This window comes from Cygnus olor, chromosome 28, assembly GCF_009769625.2.
Source record: "Cygnus olor isolate bCygOlo1 chromosome 28, bCygOlo1.pri.v2, whole genome shotgun sequence".
Lineage (NCBI taxonomy): Eukaryota > Metazoa > Chordata > Aves > Anseriformes > Anatidae > Cygnus > Cygnus olor.
The window spans coordinates 2,627,814-2,647,303 of NC_049196.1; the positions used below are offsets into that span (position 1 = coordinate 2,627,814).

Consider the following 19,490-nt stretch of genomic DNA (forward strand, 5'->3'; position numbering starts at 1 on the left):
AATGGCGCCGCCCCCTCCGCCCCCCCCTCCTTCACCCACTAAAGCACTGCAAGGGGACAGCAGCGTGGAGGGATTGGTTTTTATTTCAAAAGACAGTAATACAATTTCTCAATTTAGTATCAAAACACTTGATATGGTTCTTTTCTCCAGATTGGCCCCTAGAACTGCTACAACCAAGCAGCATGCTCGAACCACAAGCTACACACCGCGAGCTCGACATCTCCACACTCACGCCTCACAAAAACTACATCAACACTGCACAGCAAGATGGCTTGTACCTTATTAAGACATTAAGAGCACTCCTGGCCAGGAGAGGGAAGGCCTCGGCTTCCCCCCCCCAGGGTAGGCAGAACTTTTCAAAGAAAACAAGACTTTAAGCTGTTAAGTTTAACCCAGCGATGAGTGATAAAGCTTGGTGCATCAGCACTTAGTGAAGGCAAATTCAACCCCTGTGTAGCAATGTGTTAGCGGGGCCGTGGCTTCTCTAAGCCTACCGGGAAAGGAAGTGGCCAACACTGGGGGAAGGGAAGGGAAACAACCCCTGTGAAGGTTCAATTGTTCAGATAATAGGCTTGGCTTTAAAAAAAAAAAAAAAAGTCTGCTTTTGCTCAAGTTGCTTCTCCACGACAGAGTTACCTTAAAGCTGAAAACTGAACTGCTCTTTTGGCAAACAGCTCCTGGAGTGGAAGTTTTCCCAACAGGCTTCCATTCCTAGCCCTACTCTCCTAGTCAGCGGCCCACAGCCAGGAACCATCACACCCATCTTCCTCCCCTGCCAAAGCAGAGGGGCCCAGAGCTAACTAACAGAAGGTTAATATCAAAGTTTAAAGCCAAGAGCTTTTGAAGTGTTGCTCACCAGCCTCAGTTATTTGGAATGTTTACAATGGTTGCTACAAAAAAAGGTAGTTACAAAATGTATACATCTCAAACATGCTCCCCAAACATTATTGCATTGTTTATTTCCCTTAATAATGCTGTTTGAAGCTCTGCCCAACCTGATGACCTTTAACCCTGAGGTGAAATAGCAGATTTGTGTTTGGTCAAGTTGGCAACAGAAAGTAAACCCTGGTCCCCAAGGGTTAGAGGTCAGCAGCGGCTGGGCTGGCCCCCCATGGCATCGTGTGGCGGAGGCAGTGGCAGGGATCCATTACATTTCATTCAGGTCTAGCAGGGTCTGGTCCAGCATTCTTTGCGTGCAGAGATGCTCCTCTTTGGTGGATTTCAGTTTATCTGGCAAGAAGCAAGAGTTAGAGTTACAAGTCAGCTTAAGACAACCGAGAAACCTTCGCCAAAGAAAGCTTGCACTAGCCCCTTCCCAGCACGCTGCCGTAGCGAGTTCTCAGACCGTGGGTGCCTGGCTGGCTGCAGCTAGAAGCTCTGAAGTTACCTGGCTCATTTGTAGCCCTCGCCTCTCGTGCTGCTGGTGCTCCAAATTGGCACGGTCAGGAGGTACTTTTAGCTAGTGCTCTAGGCAGTATTTTGCATGCAGGTGCCTCAGATTGTAGCTAGCTTTCGCCAGGGCTTCAACACTTTCAGACAGCAGTCCCCAGTGGCCCAGCAAGCCACCCAAGAGCAACTCGAAGATTAAACACTTAGAAAATCAACCCCTGGAATTCCAATTGATTGTGCCCCCCTTCCCCCCAGCACAGGATAGTGATGCCAAGCTGGTCACCAAGACCGTAACTACCTAGCAGCAGGGAGCAGACAACCAAGGACAGTGGGGCAGAGGCTGTTTTCAGGGAACAGCAGGCAGTGAGCAAGTAGGAGCAAAGGTGCTACAACTCTGCCCAGAACTACAGGCAGCTTGCACAGTCGGTTCTCACATGTTCCTTAAGCCAGGAGAGCTCAGATCAGCAACTAGCACTCTAGGTAGGCTTTACTCCATAGGTGAGCCCACCCTTGCCACTGAAGAAATCCACACGCCGGGACACTGGACAGACAGGCTGTAGAAAGATGTCCTTTAGGCACAGGCAGTTTCTCAAAGCTGCTCCCCACCTCCCCGCTCCCAAGGGGTCTGCCGAGGGGCTGCAGCAACCCAAGGTCAGAAAGAGCACACTGCACACACAGCAAGAAGCATTCCTCCTAAGGCACTAGCAACTGCAGAGTTTAACGACTCCCTGCAGGCACTCAAGAGACAGCTTCATGTCATGGATACAGGGACTTGGTTTCAAAATGTCCCTGAGCTTTCCCAACCCGTCCTGAGACTCCACAACTGCACTGGGATCAGGCCCTGGGCACAACTACTTCCCCCAAAGCCTTCTATCTAGGTCAGGACTCGGCTATATATGAAAGTACTACAGGTGTGCAGTGTCTTAGACCACAAGGTCAGTCATTTATTGTTAGAAGCCATCATTCCATGCAGCAGGAAATCCTATAGTCATTCAGCTAACAGTAAATTAAGCCATAGCACTTGACAGGTATCTTCTAGCAGACAAGCCTAACTTCACCCCACTCCTCTCTTGGTGGGTGCAGCAGTTCTGGTTCCATGGAGGAGCCAGGCGAGACCGCTCAAAGAACTGCCAAGTCTGAGGGTTTCTTCACCAATAACACAGGTTACCTTTTATAAAAAGAGCTCTTAAAATAAGTTAGAGGATGAATTCAACTGCCCCATTCAACAGCAGCAATTGCATAGAATTTGCAAGTCTGCCAGTCTTAAGAGAGATCAGATTTCACTGTGGTCCACAGCACTGGTGGTCGCAATAAGCTTGTTTAATGGCATTAGTGGGCCCCCTTCTCAGTCACACAGATCATGCAGCGTTAGCTTCAGCTCGTTAGAGAGCAGGCGGTTTTTCTCAAGCTGGCTGTACAGGCGCTCTGCAGCAGCAACAGGATTAGGGGAAACAAGAGGAAGAGAGAAAAAGAGAGAAAGGGAAGGTTAGTAGAGTACCAAGATGAGCACATCAAATAACCTGTCTCCATAGCACGTGCCTCTGAAGATCAAGTCTAGGCTATTACACAGATGAAGCTGGGAAGAACAAAGGTTTGTGTTACTCTAACTTGCTTTTCAGCTCAGAAGATCACAGTGGAAGCCAAGTGCGGGCAGAAATGGAAGTGCTGCCAAGGGCTTGCGAAGGCAAACGAAGAGAAGAACACCAGAAGAGGAGCCTGCAGGCTCGGCTGCACCGTACCCAGGTAAGGAGAGAGACCTGGGATGTGCTTTAAGCCCGCGGAGTACCCTGCAGAAAGAAGTCCTACAGCAGCTGAACTAAGAAGCACCTTCCAGGGTGCGTCACACCGCCCAGTAGTAGGCACAGCAGTAGGACTGAGGGTTTTAGGCAGCTGGACAGGGACACAGGCATCTAAGGACAGCAGAATTGAGAATGACAGCATCTTACCTAACCCAGAGGACACGACTGTGCCACGCTAACAACCCACCACGTCTAAACAAGGACTGGAGACAGCATCTAAGGAAAGGGAGTACCAGTCTGATCCTCTCCCAGCTCGGGTCACCTCTCAGCCACTGCCCTGCAGCCCATCAGCCACAACAGAGAACCTATTGAGCATCTGTTTTTGTCTGTCTACACGGGCAGCATCCTCCCAGCCTGACAATTCCCATTCCTGCATTTGGGGGAATTCCATGCAGTGAAAAATCCTTATACAGGGGCTTCCAGCCTGGTAGAAACAATCACCACAAACTGAAGCAATATGCACAGCGTGCTGCCGTTGCCTGATGAGTTAGTATCTACAGCACGGCAACTCTTGCTGGCCTTAAGCTTCTTCTCAAATCCTTTTGGTACTACTACAAAGGTCTAAGATCCCCAGGAATCTATGGCACCCTCTGAAGGGGGTCTACACTATTCTTCACTACTTTTGTCCACGGAATAATTGCTCTTGAGCAAGACCTGGCTACATAAGGTTCAGGACACTCAAGTGTTCACACAGAGCAGCCAAAGCACAGCCCCCTGCCCGAGAGACCTAGCTCAGTCCCTCCAGCATGACAGCCACACACGAGAGGGAATTTCACCTTCACCCAGCTCCTCTCAGCCCTCAGCACCTGCCCTAGTGACGCCTCGCTGCAGGACAGGAGCTGGTAATGCCGACTGTCTCTTCTTTAAAGCCACCAAGGAACAACCAGAGCAGCTGACAATTTCTGCCCCATTGCAATTTGACTACAAGTAGAGGGAAGTTGTGGTGCAGCAGACAAGCACACTCGGTGCCAGCCTACACCGGAGCCTGCCTTGCACGTGGGCTACTAGTGCTAGGGACCCTGCTCGGAGCAGATAGGCTGGGCACCCTGATGGCAGCCTCCAGCCCCAGGTGACGTGGGCTGGTCCCGGGTCTCTGGAAGAGCAGAGGACGGGAGGGATCTGCCACCAAGAGAAGTACGAGCAGCTCAAGGCTGGTGCAACAGCTCCCAGCCTTCAAGCAAGCGTTCCTGCCTGCGGACAGGGACCTGACGATCCACCCACGAGGGAGCAGACTGACTGGGGTAATTAGCGTGACCTTCCCAAGACCTCGGGAACGGCTTCTCGACACGGAGCACTTGCTCAGGGCTGCTGGGGCTAGCTGCAGCGTCTGGCCTGCTCCCTTGCCCGCCCAGCCTGCAGGGCAGCCTTACAGGCCACGGGGAGCTCCGAGACCTGTGCCTCCTGGTCAGCTTATCTGAACTCACAGCTCCCCTGGGTTAACAGCTCGGCTCGTGGTAACCAGCCTGCACAAGCCTAGCAATCCAGTCAGACCAGAAGCCTCACAAAACCTCCCAGGGCAGAAGTTGCATCACCCACCACCCATCCAGCCAGCGTGGAGTTCCACCGGGACGAGCAGGGAAAGGGCCTGCCAAAGCCCAACCCTCGAGAACGTCGCTTGCGACACCGCCGTGCAACGGGGGGCCACCCGCCCCGCTCGGCCCCGAGCCGACAAGACCACCCCGCGAGGAGAGAGGCCATTTCACAAGGGTAGGGAGCGTGATGTTGCCTCCCGCTTGGTAAGAGCCAACAGGAGAACGCCAGGCTGGAGGCCTCCCCTCGCCCAGACAGCTGAGAGATACCCCTGCCCCTCCCACAGGACGCAGCCCCCACCCTCAAATTCAGCTGCAGGTTTGGTTACTGAGAGGATTCCTGCTTTGGGGCACAGAGCTATTACCCTGAAGAGCCAGAGCACCGTCTGCCAGCCCTTTCCAAGCTATTCTCTTGGGAATTCCTTGCAAGTGCTCCCTCCTTCCCTGCCCAGACCAGCAGAGAGGGGACAGCCCCGACGCAGAAGACAGAGTGAGAACAGGCTGGGGCAGCTCGGCACGTCCAGGCTGCGCTCGCTGCCAGTGCCACTTGTGCAGAGAGCGGAGTGCACACAAACCTGAGGTTCAGGAAACCACGGGAGGTGTCCCATTTCACCAAAACTCGATTCCTGAAGGGCTCTTCGGGCACTGTGGCAGACAAACCGACCCAGGAGGGAAGAAGTATCGGACAAGCCACCGTAAGGCAGCACGGTTACGAGGCTGATCAGTGCTTACGGTACCCGAGCAACCAGCAGTGGCGCGTGCCAGGTGCTTGCTGCCAGCCACAGAGCTCCGTGTAGCGCTGCAGGCCACGCTCCCAGGAGGATCCTACGACCCTCAGCCCCACGCAGGGAGCTGGAGCGCTGCTGTGCGTGGATGCCCTGGCCCTGCTGCCCTCAGCCCTGCGCTTCTCCTTCCTGAAGCAAGGAGCCATCCATCCCCCCCGCAGGCACAGCACCCACCCAGCCCTGCCCAGCTGGAAACCAGCCGGAGTTATGCAATATTTATTAGCTTTCACAACTTGCCAGCGACCTCAGTGACTATCGGCGACTTCCCGCTGCAAGCCAGCGTTTGGCAACCAGCGCCAGTGAATGCCAGAGCAGGCAGGTGAGGAACGTTTTCCTGAAGCAGACAGCGTGAGGACCTCTGGCTACAAACCCCAGCAGCCTACCCGAACCTACAGAGCGTGCCGTGCACCGAGGCAGCGTTTGCAGGGCTGCGACGCACGTCTGTGAGCCAATAAGACACCCAAAGGGAAAAATCTAGTGCGTTAATGAAGTCTGTGTATTCCACCAGCGCGGGTAAGGTTACACTGGTTTGAAGGCAACATCGCAACAGTTACTCCAAAGCAGCAAGTGGTCACTAGAAACCCATTTCTCAACAGCACCAGCCGTTCCATTCAGTTTATACAAGAGTTGTTTTTCCTTAAAAAAGGTGACATCATGCTCAAGCAAGAGGCAAGAGAAATACAAAAGGAGCTTTATAGCTCTACACAAGATATGCAGATGAGAACAACATACTCCCAGCTACACCCAGACATTGAAAAGGGCAGCCCCTCAGAGCACGGCAGTGTCTGGCACATCGGGTCAAACAGAGGGAGCTTTGTTTAGGAGCAAGTGCAGCATAACTGGGGGCTGCTGCTGCTGTCAAGCTTCAGAGTCTGTACAGCACTCATTCCCAGGGATGCCCTGTGCACAGTAACTGGAAAAAGGTACTGGAATTCAGAGTGAGATGAGGAGAGCACGAGTGCAGGGTGCAGATGCAGAACAAGCCACCAAGCAGAGAGGCAAATCCAAAGTGGAGTTTGGAATCGCAAGACTTATCTGTGTGAAACAGAAGGAGACACTAGTTTTAAGAGAAACGTGAGTGTTTGTGCACGGCAAACTTTGCTCAGGGAGCTTTCGAATGCTAGCGTTAAGGCTCTTCTCTGCAGCGCAAGTACCTGGCCTCTCCTGGGTTAGTGGTAAGGACTGTGCAGAGCAGCTGTTAGCAGAACCCACCGCCAGTCTCAACAAGAAGCCAAGTAGCAAAGTTGCAGGAACACGAGGTCAGCTACTTCCACAGATCACTTCACGATCCAGCCCATCTCAAGCCTGTTAGGGCAATTCCTGAGGCATCTGCTTGAGCACTGCCCACAGCCTCTCCCGGGAAGAATCCCGAGACCGTGGCCCAGTGGCTCCAGCAGGCAACAAAGGCACATTAAGCCCTTCCCAGCGGGGCTGGGAATTGCACTGGAGTTCAGGTCCGAACTCTGCCAGGCCAGCACAGCACTTGGTGTTACACATGCAGCTCACAAGGCCCTGGAGTTAGAACACAGCATGCTGCAGGGAAGCCTCAATCCGAGAGGCAGAGATCTGTAGAAGTAACCTAGACAACACAGTGCCATTGATTCTCCGGCTATGAAAATCACAGCAAACCAAGCAAGCTCCGGCGGTCTAGCCTGCTGAAGCGAGAGGCAAACACCAGCCAGCTCATATTTACATGGAAGTCATGTCATTCAGGGCGTGGTCCAGTTCCTCACTAATTGCTTTGTACTTCAGTTTCTGGGCATAGAGCTCATCTAGAAGAGGTTTAGGAGGAGAACAAAAGGGAAACAATGAGGGAAGGCAGAGGAGTTCTTCCAACACCCTGGGGCAGGAAAAGCAGTGTGGGATTTGTGAACAGAAGAAAATGAAGTCAGATGTGGAGCCACCACGACTGCTGGACTCCGGTCGCTCCTGAGCGATGGATGGGAGGTTTCAGACAGCCCGAGGGCAGCCTGACCAGCAAGGGCCCTGCAGGACTCCAAGCCAGCTCCGAGGGGAGCAGAGCCAAGAGCTCCAACCCCACCAGCTCGTGAGAAGAAGCTGCTGGCTAGCTTAGCAAGAACCATGGGCAGGAGGAGTACCAGGGAGGACAACTCCACTTGGGGAGGCGATTGCAACACCTAAGGCAGGCACGGATCAATGGAAGCGCTTTGTTCTCACCTTCGGTTTCAATATAAAAACCTGTTTGGGAGAAGTCAGTTAAGTAATAGTCCTGAGCATCAGAGGGAATTCCCATTATGTGTGTACACAGCTCAGCAGGATACGCCGAGCAGACGGGCCACACCTGCGTTCTCCATCAGATAATGGAGCAGACTGGCAATCACCCACCTTCCCGTGGAGGAGGCAGCCTTGAAGCTTGCACTGATGGACTCCTTTAGCATTGCACAGCGCTGGCACGGGCTCCTCCCAGCACTGGCTGCCTAGGCTGCGATACAGCTGGTAATGTTGTTAACTGCTTCGCGGAGCCTAGAGAACTTTGTCAGTTGTCATAAACTAGGTCACTTCCACAGCAAGGCCGGAGACTGGAGCCAACTCTCCCCATCAACGCGTTTCAGGGGCAGCACGCAGGGACTCGGAGCTTTTGCGGTTCTCCCGGATCATGAGGTGGCTCAGATTGCTGCTTGGCTGCAGTTCTGGAACGGCTCAGCTGACACCGCTGCTATTTCTAGATAAAACTCCTGAGTGACTCCAGACTGTAGGATGTGGCTTTGAATCTCCAAGACCTGGCACTGAACGACCACTAAGGCACATGCTGTGGTTGGGGCAGGAGGCCTGTAAGAGCACTGGCGTGCCAGCACAGCCGCTCTAGCCACAGCTATCTCTGGAAGAATCCAGCCACAGCCCCAGAGCTAAGGCAGGCACGTGGAACCTTCTCCTTCCGTGGCTCGGGGAGAGTTAGGACTCTGCAACGGCAAGCCTCAGGAGTGCTCCTGAAGTTCTGTGAAACCAGGAGGAGGAGGGGAGCCCGGCCTCGACCCAGGCCGACCACCACACTGCACGGGTGGGACTTCTGGTGACTTTATCTTGAACCGATGCTGGGGAGTCTGAGTCTTCCCAGGGCTGGTTCATGACCCACCGACTGCAGTAACGCTGTCTGCTGACGGCCACGTGCATGGGATTCCACACACAGGTATGTAATCGCAACCAATTCCTGTGGAGTTCATGGTGTTTTGTTTTCTTTTTTTTTTTTTCCTACGCCACTCCTCAAGTTGGGTTAAGCTGGAGCACAGGAATCCAGTTATGCTCCCGAGGACACCACAACCAATGCTAGCAGCCGTGCTATCTGTCCTATCAGTCAGACAGGGCAAGGTGCTCGGATCAAAAGCTCGAGGCCTGCCGCAGCACGGCCAGGGAATTGTTTCCAGCAGATGCACAGGGCACAGCCCCAGAACCTAAGAGGCACCAGCCTCACCCCAGAGGCTGAGCCAGGCTTTGCTCCCAGTACCGAGGAGCTCTCCTTCCCCAGCTCATCACCACAAAGTCTTTGGCTCCCCATCCCCAGCACGTACCTTCCAAATCATCGATGGTCTTCTCCAGCTTGGCCACAGACCGCTCGGCGAATTCAGCACGGGTCTCCGCCTGCCAGACAGGAGCGAGTCGGTCAGCAACAGCTTGGGGGGCCACAGAAGCAACAGCCTGAGGGTGCTCCCACCGATCAAACTGAGGCCATCCCGACACGGTCACTCACCTCTTTGAGTTTATCAGTCAGGATCTTGATCTCTTCTTCGTATTTATCCTCTTTTTGAGAGTACTGTGGAAAAGGAGAGGTGTCAGCAACCAGCAGCAGCCCCATGCATCTCCCACTCCAGAGAGCCAGGGCTACAAGAGGAGGCTTAAACTCCTCGCTGCGGTGCACGTGCCCACGGACTTCCAATTTATTCACACCCCTACCCTGCTCCAGGAGGACCGGGTCAGACAGCAAGTCCCACACCACGCACGTAACACAGAAACTCGGGCACAGAAAAATTCTCATCCCAGCAGCATAAACATCTCGGCTGCTCGAGTCTGCCCCAAGGCAGGGAAGGGCCGGCAGGCTTCCCGCACTCCCAGCTCCTACAGGCAGCATCAGCCCTGCGCTGAGATCCGTTAGCTCTCCTTGCTGCTTAGGGCTGCAAAGTTCCACTATTTCCATCCCAGTGGGTGCTCCGCTGTCACACCCCCTTCTAGCAAAACAGAAATGTTTCTGGCCCTTTGAAAAGCAGCCCTACCTTCTCAGCCTGAGCCTCAAGAGACTTGAGATTGTTGGTGACATTCTTCAGCTCCTCCTCCAGCTCGGAACATTTACTGTGGGGTTTTGTAAAGAAAGAGGGGAGAAAAAAGGAAAAGAAGTGGGAGGGAAAGACAGGAGAGATGAGAAGTGAATCCATGTGCAGGGGAGACCAGGGAGTTCTTTAGGAGACTGTCTGTGATCAGACTGGATGGGACCCTGCTTTGAAGCACTTCTGCAGAAAGCAAGCTCCCTTCCAAGGCCTCCAAGGTCATTTTTTAGATATTCCGCCAGCACGCGCACAGGGCACCGGGCTGAGCGGCTGAGACGTGGACACAGACTCCTGCCAGACCTGGCACCTTCACGTAGCAGCCGCACATCTGGTTTGCTGTAAGGAGGGAAGCTGTTCTGGCGGACAGACGGACGGCTGCCGCCACTCAGACAGGAGTGCTCGTGGGCAGAGAGGACAGAACATTCCAGGAGAGAAAGACGCAACGAAGCGGAGGGAAGGAGCGTAGCAAGAAGACCACAAGAGTTCTGGTTTAATGGGTCGAGAAGGGAACGGTTAGTACCTTTTCTTCGGCAACAGACAGACACTTCAAGTTCTGGTCCATCACTCTGATCTGCTCCTGCAGCTCCCGGACACGACTGTTAGTGACGGTCGCATGATGGCACAAGCCAGGTGGGGATAAGGGTCAAAAGGAGCACCGATAACACAATACCGCAGAGCAAAAAAGGGGGCAGGGGAAAAAACACAAAGAAGTCATGGTCATGACATGCACGTCTGGGCAGGAAGCACAGTGCTACAGCTGCACGCATGCTAGCTTTGTTAGACAAGGCCCACGGTACAGAAAGGCCCTGACCAGCTCCTCGAGGACCTGCTCAAGCATCCAGACACGTGAAAGGAGCCCAAACCACACGGCCGGTGTCTCTGCTCCAAGCAGAAGTTGTTTAGCTTGCTGAGCAGCAGCGCTCACGTCTGCAGTGGTTGCTGAAAATAACTCGAGGCCACAGAGCAGCCCCGGCCCTAGCTCTGCTCTTGGACATCCTGCGTGCTGCTTCACGGGAGGCCTCGGCCCTTTTAGGACAAGCACCGTGCGCTCGTGTGCCCCGTAGCGGTGTGCAGGGAGCCAGTGACCAGACGTACGGAGCAGTGCTGGGGAAAACCGAGCGGGGGAGGATTCTCTGACCTCGCCACCTAGGGAGCCGCTCCGTGCAAGGGGGCGGAACAACTCGGCTGCGCGGCACACCATGCTGATTGTGGGGGACACAAACTCACATCCCCGGTGGATCTAATCCTGCTCAGAGCAGGAGCACGCTCCTATCTCTTTCATCGGCAGCTCTAAACCCACCCTGTACTTCAGGCCTTGTGTAACAAGGTTAGAAATGCTGTTAGTGTTAGTTCCCATGCGAAGGTAGACATGCCAGTCACACGTGAGCAGATTACTCACGACTCTGCAAGCTCAGCTCTCTCCTCAGTGCGCTCCAGATCTCCTTCTATGATCACCAATTTCCGGGCAACCTGGGGCGGGGGGGGGGGGAGAATCAGAGGTCACAGCAAGGAAGATTTTTGCACTGGCAGGTCGTGCGAGGCACGGAAGGGAACGCCTGCAGGAGTTACTGCTGCTGCCAGAGTTCCTCTGGCTGGGGAAACGGCGATGAAGCTCCGAGAGCCGGGATCTCCCCGCGCCACGTCTGCTGAGAAAAGCCCTGTCTGCAGGAAGAGGAGCCACCGCTCCCGGCCAGGGGCGGCCGCGCGAGAGCATCTGAGCCTCACCTCCTCGTACTTCCTGTCCGCCTCCTCCGCGATGTGCTTGGCTTCCTTGAGCTGGATCTCCTGCAGCTCCATTTTCTCCTCATCCTTCAGAGCTCTGTTTTCGATGACTTTCATGCCTCTGCCCCAAAAAAAAAGCACAGCAAGGGGTGACGTATGGAACGGTCCCACACAAGCCAGCGCCGCTCCAGGCGCAGAGGACAGCGCAGAAAGCAGGCGCTGCTGGGCTGAGGCAAACGCAGCAGCCTCGCCTGCTCAGAGCTAACTGCTCCTCGGAGCATTACTCCAGCAGCTCATTGGGCTCCTGGACCACGAGAAACTTTGCCGCCGAGAACAAGTCAGGATGTCGCAGGGACTCCGCACGGGCGAGCCAAGCACTTTCCAAGCCGAAAGGCAGCAGGAGCCAAGTCCTTATGGCAGGACGTCAGCTGGGTCAGGCTGCGCAGCGCAGCGGCCAACTGGAAGTGCTCTGATGGGACCGCTCCCCTCTAAATCACATTCCCAGGTCGGGAGCTCCCTGCCAGGGGGGAGGGCGCAGCAGGAAGAAGCCCCGAGCCCCAGCAGCGCCCTTCGCCAACCCAGGGCTTCCCAGACCCCGCTTCCTTCTCCCCCAGAGGGGAGTTGCACAGCAGCAGGCAGCACTACTCGCCCTTAGCCTCAGGCTCCGCGATATTCCCGAGGGCAGCAGCACTGTTTGAGCGGCTCTGCATAAGCAGGCACCGGCTCCCACACCCTGCCTTGATGTGGCGGCCGCTTCCCACCCTCCAAGAAGCCCAGGAAGTGGCCGGCACCCGGCCCTCCGTCGGGAACACGCCTGGGACTCAGAGCGAGAGCGGCAGCAGCCCTTGCTCACCTTTCACTTTCATCTGCAGCCTTCTCCGCCTCCTCCAGCTTCTGCAGAGCCGTGGCAAGGCGCTCCTGGGCCCGGTCTAACTCCTCCTCTACCAGCTGGATGCGGCGATTCAGAGATGCCACTTCTGCCTCAGCCTGGGGGGAGCGGAAGGGGTGACTCAGCCCGCAGCAGGTTCAGCAGCCGGTGCAGGGCAGCCGAGCTCTGCCCGCAGGTCAGCGGCGGCGCGCAGGAAAGCGAACCGAAGCCGAGGGGCTTTGCCCAATTTTTTACACCAAGGCCTGCGCTCCCAGACGCCTGCAAGTTGAGCCTTGCAACATTTAGCACGGGTTTGGCTGCGCAGCAGTCACCACGCAGGTTTCTCGCCTGTCAGCTCGAGCTGAGGTGACAGCTGAAGCCATAAGCACTAAGTAGATGACTTACACTAATGTGTCTTCTCCGCAGCTGCTCTAATCCTGCCAGGCCATCAATCAGTCCCATTCATCCACCGTCCCAGCGCCCTCTGACAGCTACTATTTAGCACCAAGTCAGTTTACGCGTGTGATCTGGACGGGAATGTTGCTTGGAACAAGCCCTCTCATCAGCGACCTGAGCTGACCAACAGGGCTCAGGGGTCTGCCCGGCGCTGGACCGGGCTCCGCAGCGGGCTCAGCCGATAGCTGCAGCGCCGGCAGCTCCGGGGGGGCCTCAGACTGCGAGGAGCCAGCCGCGCTCCGTGATCCACCCACAGCCCACAGCAAGAGCCAAAGCCTCCGGCAGCCCCGAGAGGCCGCTCCTCGGCCACCTCATTTCTGGAGTCGCGAGCTGCCGAGAGCCCGCGGGCTCCGCACGGCTGCCAGCAGCGTGACCACGAGAAGGAGCGAGGGTTTAACGAACCCGTGACGTTGAAGGCGTCGCGCGCCCCCAGCCAGGCCTGCTGCAGCTCCATCGCCACCAGCCACAAGGCGTCTGAGGCTCGGTCTGTGGCGAATCCCGAGCGGACACCGAGAAGCCCTGGGGACACCGACACCTCATCTCGGCCAGCCCAGAAGAAGCCGGCATCCCCTCCAGCAAGATTTCCACACTGCTGCAGAGGTGGAGAGCGCTGCGGCCACCTCAGAGCAGCACGGTGATCCGCCACAGAGGCCAGTGCGCACGCACATGCCGGGCACGTATGAAATATCCCAGCCGCTTGCGACAAAGCCGCCTGCGAGGACGCGCTGCCTCGAAGCGAGCCCGCCGATGCCCAAGGAAGGAGGAGCAGCGCGATGAAAGAGGCCAGTGTTGGAACGGGGCCTGACACAAACCACGCTCGGGAGAGGCTGCCGAGCTCTTTCCCGCAGCCAGCGCAGGAACCCCGAGCTGCTTTCGGAGGGGCTGGGTGCCGGCGCCCTGCCCTTCCCCGCGGAAGCCCGCGGCACCGCGACGCTCAGAGAAGCCGGCAGGCTGCCACAGGGGCGGCCGGGCCCCGCCGAGCAGCCAGCACGTTCCTCCGGAGGAGGAAGTGGTCTGCTCGAAGAGGAACGAAACGATACGTTGAGCAGAACTGGGAAGGAGGCTGCCTGGCACACACACGCATTTTGCCTCCTAAAGAGGCAGCGAGCTGTCAGGCCGCTGAGCCTCCTCCTTCCCCCGGGGGACAGAGACACACCAGCCCTCTGCTTCCTGCCCTCCTGAACCTCGCCGCCCAGCCCCGGCTTCCTGCGGGCAGCGCGAAACCCACCCAAGAAAATCCCCTGCTGCCAAGAACTGCCTCTGCCCTGCTCAGGGGGCTGCCAAGGGCCTGATCCTTCCTTCCCTGCACGCGGCAGCGACGCTCCCAGGCAGCCCCGCTGCCCACCAGCGCCTTCCCGCTCCTCCTTCCTCCGGGAAGGGAGCCCCGAGCCAGGGAGCTGCAGAGAGCCAGCGCGAGGCTCAGCGCCGCTTCCCGAGCCCACGGAGATCGGAGCAGGGAAATCCCTCGGGACCCGGGGGCCAGGCCCCAGACCCTGCGGCGACTGCGAGGCCGGGAGCGGGGATTCGCTCCGGTGCGGCGAGGCTCGGGCAGGCGGGGTGGAAGCACGCGGGTTCCCATGACAACTCCGCTACTGCGGGAGAATTCCTTATGTGGCTGCGAAGAAAGAGCCCGGCCGGGGCCTGGGAGTGGCCCCATCTCCCCGCACGGCGCCGCTCCCGCACCTCGCCCCCAGCCCCGCTCGGGGCCAGGCGGCACCGAGCCGCTCCCCGGGGACGGCAGGATTCGGCCCTCGGGGCGGAAAAGCCGCAGCTTCGGGGCAGAACGGGCAGAATTGGCACACGCGGTGCCGCCCCGGCCGCCTCCCGCGGCGCCCCCAGCGCTGCTCGGACCCCGCGGCACCGGGGCACGACCGGGGGGGGCGGGGGCCGCCCCGTGCCCTCCCCCCCCCAGCCCCGTTCGGTGCCCGGGAGCGCCCCGCCGAGCCCTGCCCCGCTCCCACGGCACCGCCGGGGCCGCCACAAGATGGCCGGGCCGCTCCCTCCCCGCACACCGGGAGCCCGCTCCGGCTCCCCCCGGGTCCCGGTACCGGGGAGGGGACCCCGCGGCTCCCCCCGCACCGGGGCCAAGCCCCCCGCAACCCCCCCGCCGCCCCCAAGCGAGGCCGGCGGCCGAACCCCACCGCCCCCCCAGCACCGGGAACCCAACGGGAGCCCCGGGGCAGCGGAGCACGGCACCGGTGGCGCTCCCGGTACCGAGCCCCCGGGGCCCGGCAGCACCGGGGGCACCGGGAGGGGGCTCCCACCGCCGCCCCCCACCCCGGGCCGGGCCGCGGGCAGCTCCCGGGGCCCGGCCCACGCCGCCTCCCCCCGGTCCGGTCCGGTCCGGTTCGGTGCCGGTCCCGGTACCTGCTCCCGGTTGCGGCGCTCGGCCTCCACCTCCCGCTGCAGGCGGTCCGCCCGCTCCTCGGCGTCGTCCGCCTGCTGCTGCAGCACCTGGATCTTGCGCTTCACCGCCTCGATCGTGGTGGCCCCCGCCATGGTCCCGGCCGCTGCCGCCGCGCCCGCCCCGCCCTGCGATACCGGAACCCGCCGCCCCGGCCCCGCCGACCGGCCGTGACGTCACTTCCGCCCCGCACCCCCGCCGCCCCGGTCCGGATGCGGCACGCCCCGCCCCGCCCCTTCCCCCCCCCGGTGTTGCCGTGGCGACCGGGAGCAGCCACCGGGCGCGGCCCCACCGGCACCGGGGGCACCGGGAGGGGGGGCATCGGGCACGGCCCCCACCGGGACCGGGGGCACCACCGGGACTGGGGTCTGCCCCAGCGGGACCGGAGGCACCGGGCATGGCCCCCTACGGGACCGGGACCGGCCCCACCGGGACCTGGGGCACCGGGACAGGGGGTACCGGGGGTGTGGGCATCGGGCATCGGCCCCTACGGGACCGGGAGCACCGGGACTGGGATCTGCCCCACCAGGACTGGGGGCACCGGGAGCACCGGGCATGGCCCCCTACGGGACCGGGACTGGCCCCACCGGGACCAGGACCTGCCCCACCGGGAGCTGGGGCACCGGGACCGGGGGCAGTGGGGGTGTGGGCATTGGGCATGGCCCCCACCGGGACCGGGGGCACCGGGCATGGCCCCGTACAGAACCGGGACCGGCCCCACAGGGAGTCGGGGCATCGGGCACGGCCCCCACCGGGAGCCAGGGGCACTGGGAAGAGGGGCCCCGGGACTGGGACCTGCCTCACTGGGAGCGGGGCACCGGGAGCAGGACCTGCCCCACCGGGAGCAGGAATGCCGGGGACAGCCCCCAGGGTACCGGTGGCACCGGGCACAACCCCCTACAGACCCAGGACGTGCCCCACGGGGTACCGGGGACACCAGGGACAGCCCACGGGGGACCAAGGCACGCCCCCCCCCCCAAGGAGCGGGGACACCGGGCACGGCCCCCTGCGGGACCAGGCCCTGTCCCAAGGGGAACCGGGGACACCGGGCCCTGCCACGCACGGTACCGGGGGCACCGGCAGGGCCCACACCGGCCTCGGTGCTCCGGGCCCTGCCCCGCAGCAGCCTGGGGACACCGGGGCCGGCCCCACGCAGGACTGGGAACACGGGTCCTGTGCCCCCCAGCCCCTGCCCTGCCCCACACGGCCCCCACAGCCCCCGGTGTCCCACGGCTGAGCACCGGGGAGCTGAGCACCGGGGCCGGGCCGTCCCACAGCCCCGCGGGCCTTATACGGGCACGGCCGGGCCGGCGGCTGCACATTCCCGGGGGCTGAGCTCACCCCGCGGCCCCCCTCCCCGCCACGCTGCCGGTCACCGGCTTCCCGTCCTCGGGGTCGCCCCGGGTGCCTGGCTCCGAACCCCCAAGCGCTGCCGACGGGGCCGAGCGTCACCTCAAAAACGGGCCGAAATAAGAACTTTTCTTGCTCCCTTCCGTGCCTTCTGTGCTGCTGCCTCGCTCCTGCCCCGCTGTGCGCCAAAATCCGGCGTTGCGACGGCGTCAGCCCGGGCTAAAACCCTCCGGTTTGGGGTTAGGGCACAAAATGCTCGATAAAAACACGGCCGGGCCCTGGGGCTGCGCTCGCAGCGAGGCTGTCGGGCAGACGGAGGGGGAAGGAGCGCTGGAGGCTGGTGGGGACGCGGGGACACGGGGCCGCCTCCGCCACCTCTTCCAAGTCCCAGGGGCACGTTTGGAGGGATCGCGTGTGCCCTGCACGCGCTTGGCCGGCCGAGCGCCTGGACACGGCCCCCTGGGACGAGCTGGCGAGCGAAAGGGCCCGACCCTGCGCCCACGTGCGAGCGCTGCCTGCGGCTGGCAGCGTCCGCTCCCCAGGGAGCTCGGCACGGCCAGCGCTCGCGGCCGCAGTCCCCGCTCTGCTCCGACGGGCCGCAGGGCAGCCGGGACGGGGACGAACGGGATGCAAAGCGAGCAGGGACGTGGTCCTCAGTGCTGCAGTGATGGAGAGGGGCAGGAAAGCTTCAGGGAGAGGGCGCGAGGGTGTGGGAGGGCGGCGGAGAGAAGGTCGAAGGGTGCGAGGAGGGACAGGGCTCCCGGTGAGCGCAGGCAGCGCTGTGCCCGGTGTGCAGAGCTCCAGCTCAGCGCCTTCCCGAGCTGGGACAGCAAAGCCACGGGGCTGTCGAACCGCCTGGGGGCTCGGGGAGGGCTCGGGGGTCCTGGTTACGATAATTGGAGCCGGGACAGCCCAGCAAAGCAAGCCCAGGCACCGTGGCTTGGGGTTTTCCCCGTTGCGCTGCACGAGATCTGCGTCTTCCCAGCGGGGAGCCCGCGAGTGCTCGACCCCCCGGGTGCCGGAGGGTGCCAGCCCCTCTGGCCACCCCATCCCCGCAGGTGACAAACGGGGACATCGCGCCACGTGGCTGCCAGGAGAGCGGCCGGGTAGTGAAACCCTGCACCGCTCGCGCCATTGTTTTCCTGGAAAGGGCGGCCAACAATAGCAGGACTGTGCAGTTGTCGCGCTGCCCACGCGGTCCCCGCCTGCCCCTGGGGGAGACGAGAGGCTCCGTCCTTCTTTGGAGTTTGGCTCCTCCACCGGCAGCCGTGACTCAGAGCTCCGCGGGGCCGGGCACTGACCCCGTGCTCCAGGGGCTGCTCGCGGCCGCCAGCCCCTTGCCAGCTTCCTCCCAGCTCCCTGCGGCTCTGCCCCGGCCCCCTGCCCCACTTCAGGGACCGTCCTCCGTCCCCAGGGCTGCGGGGATGGCCAAGCTCTGCGGGGAGGCTGCCGTCAGAGCTCCCCGCTCTGCCCCCTGCCCCCCATACGTACATCCGCCGCCTTCTTCTCCGCCAGCTCCAGCTTCTCCTGGGCGTCTTTCAGGGCCTCGGAGTACTTGTCCAGCTCGTCCTCCGTCCCCTTCAGCTTCTTCTGCATGGCGGCCAGCTCATCCTCCAGCTGGAAGGGCAGTGGCCGTCACCGCAGGCAGACACCCCCAGGACCCCCGCAGGGTACCAGCTCCCACCCCATGGGAGAGACTTCCCTCTCTCCTCCCGGACCAGCTCTGCCCCACAGGCTCCCTCCCGGCCCCACACCACCCGACACCACCCAAACTGGTGGGGGCTGAGCCGTGGGCAGCCCACGACGGGGCTGCCATGAGCAGCACTGCCCCACGTCATGCCCCTGACCTCTGCCGTGGGGTTTTTGTCGCTCTGGGTTTGCCCGCAAAGCCCCAGCCTGGATGGCTCAGCTCTGCGGAGCATCTCTTGCACCCTGGGCCCCCTTCCCACGCTGTGATGGGTCCGGCAGGGCTCCGTGGTGCAGCTCGGGGACAACCATCACCCACACCCCTCCCCGTGCTCCTGCCACCCGTCCTACCTGCTTGCTCCGCTCCTCCGCCTGCTTCTGCTCAGCCTCCGCCTGCTCCGCCCGATCCAGGGCGTTCTCCTTGTCCAGCTTCAGCATCTGCATCTTCTTCTTGATGGCCTCCATCGTTGGCGGGGCTCGGGGGGGCTGCAGCAGGCAGCGGGGCGGGCAGGGGGCAGGCGGGGTGGCACTGCTGCCCGCCGCCCCGCCGCCCGGTTTATCAGCGCGCCCCAGCCCGCTGGGCGCGGGGGCTTTGCCTTTCTTGGGCTGAGCCGCCTCCCCGCGCTCCCAAAAAGTCTCTGCTCGGGACCCATTGTCTGGCGTGGGGGGGTCCGGGCGGCCGCGGCCTTATTTGGGCTCCTGCAGGACAGCTGGGGCAGTTATAAAAAGCAGCGGCAGGTCTGCGAGCAGGGGGTCCTGCATTGTCCTGGCTGCCCGCCGCCCCCACGTGCAAGCGGACACCCTGGCTGGCAGCACAGGGACACCGTGTCCCACCCCGCCAGGCACCCCCTGTGTGTGTGCTGGCACCGCTGGGGTGGGCACGGGGGGCTTGGGGGCCCCGGTCCCCAGCCTGGCACCCTCTGGGGCTCGGTGGCACTGCTGGGCACACACGGAGTGGGTGCCACCGCTCCACGGCCCCTGGGACACGCTGGGGAGGCGCTGACCCAGATCCTCGTGGCACCAGAAGTGAAGCCCCCCCTGTTTGCACCCAAGCGGGGGCTCAGGCCATCCATGTCACTGGTGTCACCAGGCACCCCAGGCTGACATTTATCCGTGCCCGGGGGTGGCGTGGCAAAGGGCGAGCTCAGCCCGCTGCTATTTTAAGAGCAGGAGCTTAGCAGCAGCCCCCAGCCCAAATTGTTTGGCTCAGCGGGGAGCAGCGGGG

The 19,490-nt window shown here is 60.9% G+C and overlaps 2 protein-coding genes across 17 annotated transcripts; both read right to left on the minus strand.

Annotated features, from left to right (window-relative positions):
* Window positions 1-65: 65 nt before the first annotated feature.
* On the minus strand, window positions 66-15,419 carry TPM3 (tropomyosin 3). 16 transcript variants are annotated; one of them, XR_005814956.1, is made up of 12 exons: window positions 15,193-15,408; window positions 12,355-12,488; window positions 11,505-11,622; window positions 11,179-11,249; window positions 9,729-9,804; window positions 9,209-9,271; window positions 9,030-9,099; window positions 7,196-7,274; window positions 5,293-5,362; window positions 2,910-2,965; window positions 1,824-1,943; window positions 1,091-1,230 (listed from the first exon to the last, which is right to left on the minus strand). XR_005814956.1 is itself a non-coding variant. In XM_040539226.1 (11 exons), the coding sequence occupies exons 1-10, from the start codon at window positions 15,322-15,324 to the stop codon at window positions 1,866-1,868; spliced, it is 891 nt and encodes a 296-aa protein (XP_040395160.1). In that variant the 5' UTR covers window positions 15,325-15,408; the 3' UTR covers window positions 1,091-1,230; window positions 1,824-1,865. The 16 variants fall into 16 exon arrangements, 13 of the variants coding, with proteins under 13 accessions (XP_040395161.1, XP_040395162.1, XP_040395164.1 ...); XR_005814957.1 differs by lacking the exon at window positions 9,729-9,804 and adding an exon at window positions 10,300-10,375; XM_040539226.1 differs by lacking the exon at window positions 2,910-2,965.
* Window positions 15,420-17,947: 2,528 nt separating this feature from the next.
* Window positions 17,948-18,749, minus strand: LOC121060999 (tropomyosin alpha-3 chain-like). The gene is made up of 2 exons (XM_040539238.1): window positions 18,617-18,749; window positions 17,948-18,196 (listed from the first exon to the last, which is right to left on the minus strand). Exons 1-2 carry the CDS (start codon window positions 18,728-18,730, stop codon window positions 18,032-18,034), a joined length of 279 nt encoding a protein of 92 aa, XP_040395172.1. The 5' UTR covers window positions 18,731-18,749; the 3' UTR covers window positions 17,948-18,031.
* Between the last annotated feature and the right edge of the window lie 741 nt (window positions 18,750-19,490).

Coding starts and splice junctions, on each gene's coding strand:
- LOC121060999 (XM_040539238.1), bottom strand. CDS start 18,730: ATGGAGGCCATCAAGAAGAAGATGCAGATGCTGAAGCTGGACAAGGAG. Junction 18,197..18,616: donor CGGAGGAGCGGAGCAAGCAG/GTAGGACGGGTG, acceptor CTGCCCTTCCAG/CTGGAGGATGAGCTGGCCGC.
- TPM3 (XM_040539224.1), bottom strand. CDS start 15,324: ATGGCGGGGGCCACCACGATCGAGGCGGTGAAGCGCAAGATCCAGGTG. Junction 11,250..11,504: donor CGGACAGGAAGTACGAGGAG/GTGAGGCTCAGA, acceptor CCCCCGCCCCAG/GTTGCCCGGAAATTGGTGAT. Junction 9,100..9,208: donor TGACTGATAAACTCAAAGAG/GTGAGTGACCGT, acceptor CCTGTCTGGCAG/GCGGAGACCCGTGCTGAATT.